General features: G+C 53.2%; 1 protein-coding gene across 6 annotated transcripts in view; it reads left to right on the top strand.

Annotated features, from left to right (window-relative positions):
- Positions 1-14,091, top strand: part of RIMBP2 (RIMS binding protein 2) — a 323,541-nt gene that overhangs the window by 228,136 nt on the left and 81,314 nt on the right. For all 6 annotated transcript variants that reach the window (XM_054527741.1, XM_054527742.1, XM_054527745.2 and 3 more), the window contains one exon: positions 7,095-7,199. In XM_054527741.1, the coding sequence (XP_054383716.1) occupies positions 7,098-7,199 (102 nt within the window). In that variant the 5' untranslated portion in view covers positions 7,095-7,097. The remainder of the gene's footprint in view (positions 1-7,094; positions 7,200-14,091) is intronic.

Raw genomic sequence — 14,091 nt, 5'->3', positions numbered from 1 at the left:
AGCCTGTTAGCTGCAGCCGGGAGTCTGGATTTTGTTCCCGGTGCAGTTGGCAGCCTTTGGGCTCTTGAAGGAGAGTGGCTATGGGGCAATCTCTGGTGCAGCCAGTGGCTCTGGAGGAGCTGTCTCAGGGCACAAAGGGCTCTGAGAAGCTGGTTATGCTCCAGGGGAGAGATGGCGTGGCAGCGCTGGACACGGGAGAGAACAGCAAACATGGGTGGGGGGAGTTTGGGTGAACATTTTTTTAAACTGGGAGGTTTTTTTTTTTTTTTTTTTTTTAAAAAGATCTGGATGTTGAACAAGGCAGGAAAGCGGGCAGGAAATCAAGAATGACTCTCAGCTTTGCATCTGGAGGAGCTGAGGGGATGATGGTGTCCTTGGCCGAGATGGCACAGCTTGGGGAGGGAACTTGTTTGAGGAAGAAAATCAAGAATTCTATTTCGGACAGGCTAAATTTGAGCTTCCTCCCATACGTCCATGTGGGGATAATGAGTAGGCAGTTGGGTATGGGGGGCGGGGATGAAGGGTTCATTTGGAATTATGTGGCAATTAAAACCTCAAAGCTGGCTAAGATCACCTAAGGAACGGTATAAATAGAGCCATGGCCCCTCCAGGATTTGGAGATCAGCGGGAGGTCATTGCAGAGGTTGGGGAGGGAGACCAGGTCAGCGCGGCCCATGGGGGCCGGAGTCCAGGGCATGTCCAGGAGGAGCGGCCCTGGCGTCTGATGACGGCTTTGCAGAAACGGGTAAGATTTGGAGAGATAGATGCTGAAGCCAAAACAAGCCCCAGAAAACCTTGTCCTCCCAGCCATGGCATCTGTGATGAAACTGAGGCTGCCCTCGAGGGCCGAGTGCTTCTCCCACTCACGCCTTTCTAACAGCTGCTTTGTATGGACTTGGTTCATTAACTGTAGAAATGCAAAGGCTTCTTCCCTGCACTTGTTTCCATCTATCTGATCTATAAACCCTTGTCTCACTCGCACCCCGAAGCAAGAGCCCAGCATAGCATCTGCCACCCCTTTATCCTCAGTGACTCTGAGGCCGCAGGACCATGCCCGGAGCTGTTTCAGTGCCTGGTGAATCTACCTGGCGAGTCCTGGTAGGGAAGGTGGCGCCCTCCTCTTGCTAACAACTTCCTTCCCAGAACTAAATAAAGATGATACAGGCTGCCTTTGGCAGTACCCCCTTCCAAAATAAAGAGAAGCACAAAATTAGCCAGAATTAAGCCAAAATGGCAGAATTAAGCAGCTGCACAATCGGCCACCCAGGCCAGGTGGGCCGCGAGGGAGTCGAAAGCTGCTTCTCTGCCCCGGCCCCTGTAGTGCTCCAAGATGACAGTGGCTGGTGTAAGTCATCTCAACCCAGAAGTGGGGCAGTGGCTGGGAGCAGACTGGCTGTGAGTTCTGACATTCTCATCGGCCATGTTCCAGCTGTAGCTTTTAGCCCTTGCTCAGCTTCCCTGAGTCCGTTGCTCTGCTGGGAAGCAGTAACCACAGTACCCAACCCTCAGCCTCAAATGAGACAGTGCCTGGGCAGGCATAGTGCCCTGCATTTAGTAGGTGCTTAATGAATGGCAGCAGCCACATCCCGATTTCTCACCATCATTTTACCAACGCTGCGGTAGCTGTCCATCATCCTGTTGGTGCAGCCCTGGTTGCCTCATGAGTCCCTCCCTCCCACTCTGCATCTGGTGTTTAAGTGGCATCACACAGGGCTACACACGTCCATTGGGAAAGGGTTTTCTCCTCTTGGGACTAAAACATAACACAGAGAACTTAACAGATGCCAGGTAAAATTCAAAACACGTCTATGAAGTAGGTGTTAATTAATAATTAATCAACATTAGTTATTTCATTAATCACTAACCAATTGAAAAAGAATATTGAAAAATTAATCCAAAAGAACAACATGGAGACCAGAGAGGTTAAGTAACTACTCTAAGACCACACAGCGGGCCAGTATCAGAGCTGGGGTTTGAGCCCAGGTGTTCAGGCTCTTTAATGGCTTTTGCTGACCTGAAATGCTGGAAGCACCTTTCCCCCAACCTTCCCTGCCAGCCCCTGATGTGGGGAGCATGGAGAGCTCCAGGGGCTGGGAGGAGGCCCACCTGGCTGGAGAAGGGGGTAGCGGGGACAGCAGTGGGACTGAGCTCCAAGAGGCCATGAAGGCAGCGGTTTGATTATTTGGCATCTGTGCCGAGTGACCCGTTGTGGGGACAGGGACACAGCGGGGCAAGGTGCCTGCTCATGTTCCAGGGGGAGGAGCAGACAGCAGGCAAGGGAGCCGGCCAGTGCGTTGGGGATGAGGATGCTCAGGAGGAAAATAAGGCAGGTGGAGAATATGGTGTGTCCAGGAGGGGCCGGGCGGCCACCAGGCTTCACTGCGAAGTGGCATTTGGGCAAAGGCTGGAACGTGAGAGTCAGGCTAGCAGGAAGAGCAACACGTGCGAAGGTCCAGAGGTGGGCACTGGTCTGCTCTTTGGAAACAGTGCGAAAGCCAGGATGTCACAGCAGGGCGTGAGAGGCAGGCAGATGGTGGTGGCAGCGGCATCAGGAGGCGCAAGAGGCAGTCAGGTGGCCCTGTGACAGCATGCCGCTTTACTCCCCACCGGGGGGCTCTCAGCTGGGATGTGACATGGGGCCAGGGGTCCACCTCAGGGGGCGTCGGGCTCCTTCCGGCCAAGGACACCTAAGTGACAGTCGCCGGCAGACTCTGGAGAGACGTTTCGCCTCCAGTCTGTCCTTCCCGTGGGACATTGTCCATGCCAGTGAGCCAGTGACAGGGGTAACTTCTAGGGGCTTTCCAGGAGCCTCGAAAGCCCTCGCAGCCCCTGTTAGTGGCGTGGCTCAGGGACACATCTAGGTGGGGACGGGGGCTCTGGGCACCGTGTCCAGGTGGGGACGGGGGCTCTGGGCACCGTGTCTAGGTGGGGACGGGGGCTTTGGGCACCGTGTGTAGGTGAGGACGGGGGCTCCGGGCACTGTGCTGTCCCGCCTTCCACCCACAGCTGCGTGAGGCTCTGTCTCTGGTTTGGGCCTTTGTTTAGCACCGTCTTGGTGGGGGGCTTCCCTGGCCTTCTCAGCCGACAGGCCAGCCCCCAGCAGGACTGCAGCTCCCATCCCCTTTTTTTTAATAAAAAATGAAAGTATATTTTTAACAGTTTATTTTTTCTATTTCTCCCCTTTTGTTTATTTAATTTTTTACAATTTTTGTGGCTGCATAGTAGGTGCATGCATTTGTGAACTGGGCTTTGTTTGTTCATAACACTTAGGACCGCCTGACCCCATGGTGCTTAGGACTGCTGACCCGTGTACACACACAATCGGTGTATTTGGATGAGGTCTGTCCCCTCCCCTGCAGAATCTGACCCGTGTACACACATATTCGGTATATTTGGATGAAGTCTGCCCCCTCCCCTGCAGAATGTGAGCTCCAAGAGAGCTGGTTTTGTTTTGCTTTTGTTTTGCGTTCCTGTAGCCTTCAGAAGCCAGCAGGGTGCCTGGCACAAAACAAGTGCTTGGGTAAATACTTGTTGAGTGAGTGAGCGAGTTCTCCTGGTGGAATTTGGCTGAAATCTCCTCCTTGTGTCAGATTGAGGCAGGTGTTGGGATGTAGGAAATGGCCACTCCTGAAGTCCAGGACCGCGGATATCATTTAGGTGCCTCTGTCCTGCTCCATGCCACACTTGGACCCTTCTCATTTCATTGATCTGCCTTCACACTCTGCCCCCACTCTTGAGGTGTTCTCTCATGAAGACACATTTGTCCTGTTCCATGTCCCCAGCTTCTTGGCACCTAGTAGGTGCTCAATAAATGTCAGTCCGATGAACGAATATCCAGAAGAAGCAATGAATGAATAAATGGAGTAGAAATAGTCCTCTCTGGAGCTGGAAGCCTCACACGGAGGGCCTCATGAGGGTCTGCAGAGACTGGCCATCCTGAGGACCTCTGGGACCCTCATGGGGAATCCTGACCCCAAAGCAAAGCCACACCGCACCAAGGTGGCAGCCAGGGTTTGGAGAAGAGTTCCCAAAGTGTCTCAGGAGCTCAGGGAATCCCCCACATCCCCCACATCCCCCAGGGCTCTGTCGGTTTGTCTGTCTTGGTGGCTTGTCCCCATCCTCCTAAAAACGCCCTGCAATGTATGCAGCTGGTTTGCACTCACAGTGAACTGGTGGTGGGCGGTGGGGGGCAGAGGGAAGCTGAGGCTCTTGGTAAGAGACTGTTAGAAATGGCGAGGCCCAAATGGGCTGACAGCCCAGTGGGCGGGGAGAGCGTTGTGTCAAGGCGGATCTCGGGAGGGCTGCGCAGCAAATACCCAGGGCTCCTTCCCAGGAGGGCCAGGCCTGCCCAGGCTCAGAGCTGGAGTGAACGTGGGAAGATACAAGCATGATGTTTCCCTGGGACCCATCCGGCCCCAGCATGAACCGGCGAGGGCCACTGACCGCGACACCCACGTTTCATGGGGTTTTGTTCATGTTTTGGGGAATTCCATTTTCTCAGGATCCCGGGTTCTTGTGAGAGTTCCCATAGCAACAGTGAAACCCTCAGATGTCTGTGGGGGTGCAGGGTAATTCCAGCTTCCGAGTTCACTGGGAGCCTCTTCTGGAGACAGCAGAGAGGATGCCAAGTTTATTCAGCTTAAAAATGTGGATGAACCAGCACGTGAGGTCGCCGTGCCTGAACCATGGGCCGGGAGGAAGACTTCACTTTTTAAACACAAACAAAGTATCCCACCAACCACAGCGCTTTGCAGAATGAAAAGTGGAGGCCTTCCCCATCCTCAGTTAAAGTGGTTCTGTTTCAAGGTATTTCCCAGAAGAAAGGAGCTTTCAGAGGCAGCAAAAAAGGTAGCAGTAGGGCTATGTTTGGGAAACTGGCAAGAAGAATGTAATCAGCCTGTCTGCCTCCTCCCTCGGGGCCACACCCCTCCCCCTGAGCCTGGGTGCCCCCGTCCTCACCACCTGCCTCCTCCCGAGGGGCCACACTCCTCCCCCCAAGTCTGGGTGACCCCGCCCTCGCCGCCTGCCTCCTCCCGAGGGGCCACACTCCTCCCCCCGAGCCTGGGTGCCCCCCGCCCTCACAGCTTGCCAGTCTCAGCAGGGACTCCCTCGCCTCCCCCCTGCCAGGCTCCTCTTTCCAGCTCAGGCTGAGTTGGCAGCAGCCTTAGGAAACCACATTAACCTTCTCTTGGATGCGTATGGCCGACCTCATGGCTTGCGAAGGCTACAGGCCTTTAAGGCTCCAAAACTAAATAAAAATGAGTAAAAGGTGGTCGGGTGCAGTGGCTCACACCTGTAATCCCAGCACTTTGGGAGGCCGAGGCAGGCGGATGGCCTGAGGTCAGGAGTTCCAGACCAGACTAGCCAACATGGCAAAACTCCTTCTCTACTAAAAATACAAAAATTAGCCCAGCATGTTGGTGGGCACCTATAATCCCAGCTACTAGGGAGGCTGAAGCATGAGAGTAGCTTGAACGCAGGAGGCGGAGGCTGCAGTGAGCCAAGATCCTGCCACTGCACTCCAGCCTGGGTGACAGAGCAAGACTCCATCTCAAAAAAATATAAATAAATAAATAAAAATGAGTAAAAGGCTAAAAATCAATGGAATTGTAAAATAATAAAACAATAAAAAATAAATGACCAACCAGTTCCAGCCCAGGAGGAAGGTGTGTTGGGTCCCCCATGCCTCGCTGGGCCGAGGCACCCACTTGCTTTAGGATCTGGGTCATCTGTGTGGCCCTCGGATGTCAGGGGACGCAGGGGGGCAGGCCCGTGGGGCAGCAGACATCGGGGGTGTGTGCCGTCGGAAGGGGCAGCTCCCACTCCCTTCTCAGTCCTTTCCTGGAGGCATGCATGGCCAACTCTTCCCATTTTTGAAGGAATCTGGTCTTTTATATAAAAGACCCAGATTTTAAAATGTTGACCATGAAGTCACCACACGTGTGTGTGTGTTTATGAAAGGAAATGACAATGAAATTCCAGCATTTTGCATCTGGTTGTCCAAGCCCCCCGCAGTGGCTTGGGGACCCCAGGAAATGTTTTCTGTGACTGTTCCCAGTGTGACCGCTCACCCGCCCGCTGTGGCAATTTCTACCCGATGTCATTTCCCGTGTGTTTCCTCCTGCAGGCTGCCAGGGTTCGTGGCTGGTCACTGCTGTGAGCTTCATGGGTCTGGGGGCCCAGTCCTCACTGTCAGGGTCCCGATGGTGACTCTGGGCTCGTGAGCCCCGTCAGAGGGGAGGGAAGGGCCCTCAGAGGGCAAATAGATGAGAGTTGAACCCTGGGCACTGGGGATTAAGCGTCGCCCCACCAAGCAGGACAGATGGATTGTCAGGAGGAGAGGACAGAGCCAGGAACCCGGCTCCTCCTCTCTGCTGCAGAAAATGGGCCTGGCTGATGGGGGCCACCTTGCGACTTTCCCAGAGGGGTAAGTGAAGGAATGTGGACTCCCGGGTCTGAGTGCGCTGGTTCACCGGAGTCGGCAGTCAGGACCAGAGCCTGAGGTTTGGAAGCGCCCAGGAGGGTGTGGACTCTGGGTTTGCATTCTGAACAGGTGTCCACTTCCCAGCTGTGTGATGGGCAAAGATGACTTCCTATGCCTCAGTTTCCCTCTCTGTAGAATGAGGCTACTTATAGAACCTACCTCCTAGGCTTATGATGGGGATGATACTACTTAAATGCAGATAAAACCCTGAACCAGTGCTGGGCACACAGGGCAACATCAATAAGCCTTTGCTGTTATATACAAAGGGCCTGGGCAAAACAGGCAGAGGAGGGAGATTAAATTTTTCAAAACAAGCAAAAAGAGGAAAGTCACCTTTGCATGAGAACAGAGTTCTGCTCAAATGCTCGCTGCATTTGGAACCTGTGGAGAAGTGGCAGGTGGGGGGCTCGTTCACGTCATGGCTCCCCCGTTGGGAGTGCCGCCTCTGGAAGAGCCCTGTTGGCAGCACGGAGGTGGGTGCCCTGCGGGGCAGTGAGGGGCTGCTCTGGAGTGACCGGGCTGAGTCAGAGCCCGCTTGGTGCAGGGTATAGGATGCACACCCATGGGCACAGCCTGCCCTGCTCAGCCAGGCCTCTCTCTGTCCCCACAGCATATGCGAGAGGCGGCTGAACGGCGGCAGCAGCTGGAGTTGGAGCATGAGCAGGCCCTGGCTGTTCTCAGTGCCAAGCAGCAGGAAATTGACCTTCTGCAGAAGGTAAGTGGTGGGCAGCCGGGCACAGTGTGTGAGGCAGGGAGTCCACGGGTGGGCCGAGGATCCCTGGTGTGGTGGAGCGGCCGACCTGCAGCCTTGGCTCCCAGGCCTCTCCTCTCTCCTTGCACAGAAGAATTCAGAGTCATTTCTGCTTTCCTGCTCTGGTGTTTCTTAAGTAGACCCGTGTTCACATTTTATAACGTGAAAGCAGATGCAAAGCTCTAACCTCTGATGCTGGTGAGGTTGTAGGGAAAAGCACATGCATAGAGGTGGCTGGCAGGGTGTGAATTGCCTGAGCTTCTGGAAAAGCAGTGTGCAGCATCTGTTTAAACTAAAAGTACACACACAGGGTGACCCTGCCACCCCCATCCTGGACGATGCCCTGCAAGGAGTACAGGAACCAGTTCAAAGGAGTTTTGTTTTCTTGCAGTGCTGCTGTGTGGCAGTGGGGACGGGGGCTGGACCCAATTGATGCCCACTTAAGGGTGACGGCTGTGTGCACCATGGTCCATCCACACCAGGCGCCATGTGATGTCAGCAAAAAGGATGATGGTGGTTTGATTCTCCTGTCTTGAGACTGTTGCATGACATGTTATCAAGTGAGAAAACTGAGTTGCAGAGCAATATTTATAGCTGGATCCTAGTAAGAAAGGAAAAAGGGAAGATAAGTAAGACAGAAAGGAAAAGAAATCAGGAGAGAAAGGAGAGAGGCACCAGGCAAGGAGGGAAGGAAGGACTGAGTAATTTGGGATTTTTACCTCCTGGGCACCTGTGATGGGTCTGGGGACTGAGAAAGGTAACCTCACCCTACTCCAGTCCTCAGCCACGGTCCTACTGTTTCTCTCCAAGTAGGTAGGAGGGTGGTGCTCCCGGAGCCTATGGGCTTAGGGTGCCCCCAGGAAGAAATCAGAAGGTGGGGACCTGTGAACAGGTCTCATCTCATTTCCTTCCAGAGCCCAGTGTCCCCACCCAGCCCTGCCCTCTCCTCCTCCTGGCAGGGCAGCCACCCCTATGGCCAGAGTGCAGCTGGCTGGTCTGCAGCCTCCCGCCCGGCGCCGGCTGGGATGGGCCACTTCTCTGCCCTAGGTGGCCCCTCGATCCATCGGACAGCTCCTCCAGGTCTTGGATCTCAAGATAAAGGACTCGCAGTCATTCACCCAGCCTGGGGGGCGATAGGAATCTGCCGGAGCAGCGTTTCTCCTCCAGAGTTTATTAGCAGAGCTTGTTGAAACAGGTAGATAAGTTCTGATGCCATTTCTCTAATCATTTAGCATCAAGGATAGATTTCATTAAGCCAGCGCTGATGGGAACTTCACAGCCCTTATTACCTGTCATAATAAGGTGGCAGGCACCCGGAGCAGCAATATTTCATTAGATGTTATCCGCAAGGGATATTGCTGGGACACGGGCAGGAATATTACTCTTATCTTCTCCTGCCATGTCTCAAGGACCTTTCCCGTGGCTGGGCGACGCCTGATGGTACGTGCACTCATTCATCGCCACTCCAGAAGCCACGTCCCCAGGCAGGGACCGTCTGAGACAGATAATAAGTCTGTAGAAACACAGAGACTGTCCAGGAAGGGGACAGGATGTCTCCTCTCAACAGAACATTCTCTAGAAGCCTGGAGTTACATTTACTAAGCATTCGATGCCAAGGAGAATGACCTGGAACCGACTCCATTATTCTACGTCTGTGATCTCTTTTGGGTACTGTCCAGTTCTCTAGGCGCTGTTTATCCGCCTGCACTCACCGTTGTCTCCGTTTTGGACACACTGATGCTTCATTAGTGGGGCGGGGGGGCAGAGGGAGAGAAACTGGATGAAATATGAATGGGCCAATTTTGTAATTTCTAGAGGCTTTGATGTAGTTTTTAAGCGTGAGAAGAGGAAGTCTGACCCTTGAGTGGAATGAGATCCGGGACTTCTTTCCAGAGCTCATCTCTGGGTGGTCGTCGCGCTGCACTTGTGACCGGCTCCCTTGTACCATCATTCACCAGGGCCATCTGCCCCTCCAAGCAGCCACTCAGCTGCTGTTCCAGAAGCAGGAACACAGCCGCGAGTGGGACACAGCTCTACCCTCCCAGGCTAAAAAAGGAAGATGAACAAGTCAGTGAAAAAGCGAGTAAGCCCAGATGATGGCGAGGGGTGAAGGGAGTTGAGAGGCTGCAGTGGCGGATTGACGGGGCCGTGACTTTAGATACAGGTGACAGTTCAAGGAGCAGATGACGCCCACCACGCTGAGGGCTGGGGCAGGAGTGTGCGAGGGTTAGGGAGCAGCACACACAGGTCCCGTTGGGAACCAGCCCAGCGCATCCAGGGAAGAGGAGGAAGGTTGGGTAGCTGGAGTGCAGCCAGGGAGGGGACAGGGATTGAATTTGGGCCTGAGGCACAGAGCTGGAGTGCTTGCCCCACCAGGCAGTGGTGCCTGCACCATGAGGCACGGGTCAGCTGAAGACTGGCCCTCATCCCCCTACCAAGATAGAAGTCACCAGTTGTCTTTGGACTCTCCAACCAAAGATGATTCTGATGAGAGTGCTTTGGAGCCATCTCAAAGGAGCGACCCTCTTCTGTCTTTCTGCAACCCCAGCTCTTTCGTGAACCTGCCATCACGAGACCCCACCCTCAACAAGTGGCTTTTGTTAGTGTCACCCATGCATGAGCTTACGGGCCAGTGGGTAGTTCTCTGTCCTCGTTTTCTTTGACCCGGGGGCCCAGTTTGAGCTTATGGCCTCCAAGGATACCACCCTCTCCTGTTTTCCTTCTCCACACCAGCCCCCCTACGCATCACAGGTGACCCCAAGACTCAGTCCTCAAGTCACATCCCTTCTCAGTCTATACTCACTGTCTCGTGACCTCGTGTAGACACGTGGGTTTCAGCACCACGTCTGCGTGGTAACTCCCGGATTTAGACCTGGAAGCCAGACGACGCCACTGCACCCCAATTCCTTTACTCACGCTCTGCTTGACACCACTGCTTGGGGGGCCTCGGACGCCATGTCCCACACGGAACTCCCCTCTGTCCTCACCAACACCTGCACTTCTGCTGAACTCCTTGAGCTCTGTAAACAGCAGCATCTCCCGTTTTTGTACAGCTCTTCCTTTCCCTGGAGTTAACTGCCTGTTTTGTTTGCTTGTTGTCTTACTTCTCTGTGTTCCCATCATTGCTTTGTTCCCCAACACCCTGCTGGAGCTGTAAAATTCCTCTCAAGAGAGTCTCAGTCCTCCGGGGAGCTTCTGATTCCGTTTTCCCCTTGGAGACGCCTGCCTGGAGCCCCTGGCGTCTTCCTTCAGTCCGGGTCCTGGAAATGCCCCTCCCCACTGTCTGCGGGTCTCCTCCCTGCCTCTTTGTGCTTTCTTCCTCAGCTCCCTCCATCCTATAATGTGGTTTTTCTTGATGTGCAATGTGAGGCAAGAGTTTATTTTTCCTGAAATACAGGTGGATTGTGCCACATTGTGCAGTACTTAGAGATTCCTTTGTGGGATCAGCCTCACCTCCAGACCTGGCCACCCTTGAGAGGTGCTGGACATTCAGGCATCTAATATCAGGGGCCTGCATCCCAGCACCTTGTCCAGAGGCACCTTTCTCCCAGGCAGCTCCACCTGTCGTCCTGCCTGGCATGGCAGTCGGGAGAAGCACATGAGATCATGTGAAAGGGAAAGCACTTGTTAAATCGGAGAAATAAACAAATGGGTGAATGACGAATGAGTGATGAAAGTGCCCAGGGCTCTCCTCCCGGAATCCAGGGACAATGAGCTCATGCTGCAGCCCTTGTCTCTGGGAGCTGAGCAGAGACACCCTTTAAAAAGGCAAAAGGCAGCCAAGCCAGGACCCATGCTGTCTGCTGGCAACCTCAGGCTCTCCCGGGAGACGCATGCTTCCTGGAGACCGGGAGCAAGAGCTCATTCACAAATCCCTGCGTCCATTCACTCAACAGACGTTTACAGATCGTCTCATGTCAGCGAAGTCCCAGCAACACAGCAAGGAGTGGGACGGTGTGAGAACAGGCTGTGAATGGTCATGACGACGGTAGAAGCGACTCTGGGCACAAATCCGTTGGTGCAGCGTGTCCGGGCTGGGACCCGGAGTGCAGGCGTGGCCTCCTTTGAGCTGTGCCACCTCTGCCGCTCCTCCCGCTCCCCATGCTGAAGCTGCTTCCTCCTCTCCCTGGACTGTGCCAAAGCCAGTCCCCTCTCGGGGACCCTCATCGACAATGCCTGGTCCCCAGGTTGTTGCAGAACTGGTTCATTTCTCTGAGTCTCCCTCAGACCAGATGCCACTCCATGCCCAGACAGAGGGCATGTCGCCCCATTTACTGATGCCAAAACATGCCTGCTCGCTCACGTGGCTGTTTGCCGACTGCCCACCTCCAGCTGTTGGTACTTCAGCTCCGTGAAAGGCGCATTGGACTCGTAGGACGTCGCCTGACACCTAGGAGCTCCCCAGCAAATCCTGGATGGGCGGAGGTGCTCAAGGGCACAGAAGGAATTGGAGATGTGACGAGGTTCCTTTCAGTCGGGGCAGTAGGGTCAAAATCCCATGGATAAGATGACCAACGATAAATTCTCATCAACACTCAGTAAATGCCTGTGGAGCGAATCAATGAATAGTCAGCCCTCGTGTGACCTGCGGGGCAGAGGCACCATTGTTTTCTCCATGTTACGGGTAAGGAGGCTGAGGCTAACATGCCCGTGGTCCACTTGAGACCCGATTCCGAAACCCTGAGGCTTCCTCTCCAGGTGAACGGTCAGCCTGGAGTCCGGCTGCGCTCCGTTGCTTCAGACTTTCAGTTTCTTGTGTAGGTTACATCCTTGTCTTGTGACAAGTGGCAATTATGATAATCCAGTGGTGTGAGCTAAAGGGCTTTTCCATATTTATAATTCATCTGCAGACTTGACCGATTTTACTTTGGTCTACAGTTCCTCTTACTGGTAGAATGACTGCTTTCAGTCTTAAGGCTATTGTGTAACGTGTGATACTAAGAGAAGCTGAGCTCGCTGCCCAATGCATAGTTAATGCTTTGACTGAATTTGCTATGCTGCCCTCAGATTGTCGGCCTCAGTTGTGTGTGGATGGCTGCAGTGGGTCACAGCTGACCCTCTGTGTTAATTTCAGGCAGTGTCTGCCCTAATCCTGTGTGCTCCTGGAGTATTAGAAAATGTCCATCAGCCCTCAGCTCTGCGGAACTCCTGTTTTGAAGGTCCTTGTAGCCCTCGGCATAGTTCCTTGAGTCTCTCACTGACTTTTCTGCAGAGCTAATGTTTCATAAGACCCACAGAGGCCCCTCACTCTGCTCCATCTAAGCCAATGCCAGTTGTCCCGTCACAGTCGCCAGGGGCCTGGATGGCTTATTGCTCTATGCCCCATCCAACCCAGCTAGATGCCCAGCACTTCGGCCACAGGGAATCTGCCCTCCCTTCTGTGAGCACCGTCTCCCTGGACGCTGCTGCTGTTCCTGCTGCAGGGCCTGCCCACCCGCCCAGATAGCGGATCCTCTGGGTAACAGGCCTGTTCCTCAGGCCTCTTCCTCCAGCGTCGGGAGCTCCAGTCTCCCTGCTCTGCAGGAACCACTCTCCCTAAAGGTCACACTTTCCCTGTGTTGGCCCCTAAACGAGCCTCGCTTAAGCTGTTGCTTGGATTTTGTAAGAATTCAGCGCTGCCAATTTTAACAGTCTATTCTGATTGCCCAAATGGCCCAGCTTGCAAGTAGCCTGCAAAAATGCATTGGTTTTCATCTGAAGCTGGAAGCGAAGTTGTACTGCCAGCTTGGCTGAGTTTTAACAGTCTGCTGGAATATTTTTGTTTTGTCTTTTTTTTCAATCCTGCCAGTTGAAAACTATCTTTGATTCAACTGAGTCAGTGGTGGCATCATTTATATAATCCCTGAATGTTCCCCGCTTGCTTGTCTCTTTTTCTATTTTGCTATTTATTGTTGCTCTTGCTGGTTTTTGCTTTGAAAGGAACAGTTTTTGGCCTTCGACGGTTGAGCTGAACTCGAGAATGGTGTAATTAACGTGCTGTGTTCCAGTCACTTGCCCAGCTCTTAAAACTCTCATTGGAAGTATGTGAGAATGGAACGCATGTGAATGAACTCTATAGAAACCTCAGATGACTCTTCATTTTTAGCCCTGGGAATGACAGATTTCCCCTTGGCCGGGGAAGCCAAGCTCTTCCCTCTTTTCAGCCCATGGAATTTTGCGAATGAGAAGTAGAAGCTGTTAAGATAATGTTCACTTGCTTATTTATGATGTTGAATCGTCCATCACTAATTATTCTCCAGGCAGCTAGAGGAAATATTTCTCTAGAAACTGAGAATTCTAAATGTAAGTCGCAGCATAGCATATGGATTCTTTATTAGTGCTCCACGTTTTAAGAGCTAGGTGCACTCTGGTGTCAGAAAATAATGCTTCTTAAAAACCCCCATTTTCCTGCTCCACGGGGAATGTTTGGGAGACGCCGATGTCAGTGTGAGGGCTGCACAGTGTGGACTGTGCTGCAGGCAGGAGCCTGGTTTGTCTTTTCTTCTCTGTCTCGTTACAGCCTCAGGAAACTGACCTCCAGTGTCCAGCACTTTAGGAAGTGTCCCATGTTTTCACAGTGGAGGATGACGTTTGTTATCCCACCTTTAAGAAGTGTCCCATGCTTTCACAGTGGAGGATGACGTTCGTTATCCCACCTTTAAGAAGTGTCCCATGCTTTCACAGTGGAGGATGATGTTCGTTATCCCGCACTTTAGGAAGTGTCCCATTTTTTCGCAGTTGAGGATGACGTTCATTAGCACTCTTGGTTTCAAGCGACAGAAAACCCAAACAGGAAATTGTATTTGTGCCCATCACTGAAAATGTGGCTTCGGACATGGCTGGATCCAGGCTCAAATCTGCTGGCCTCAGACCCAGT

The sequence above is a fragment of the Pongo abelii genome, chromosome 10 (assembly GCF_028885655.2).
Source record: "Pongo abelii isolate AG06213 chromosome 10, NHGRI_mPonAbe1-v2.0_pri, whole genome shotgun sequence".
Lineage (NCBI taxonomy): Eukaryota > Metazoa > Chordata > Mammalia > Primates > Hominidae > Pongo > Pongo abelii.
The sequence above is the reverse complement of the archived record's forward strand: the minus strand, read 5'-3'. Positions and strand labels throughout refer to the sequence as shown.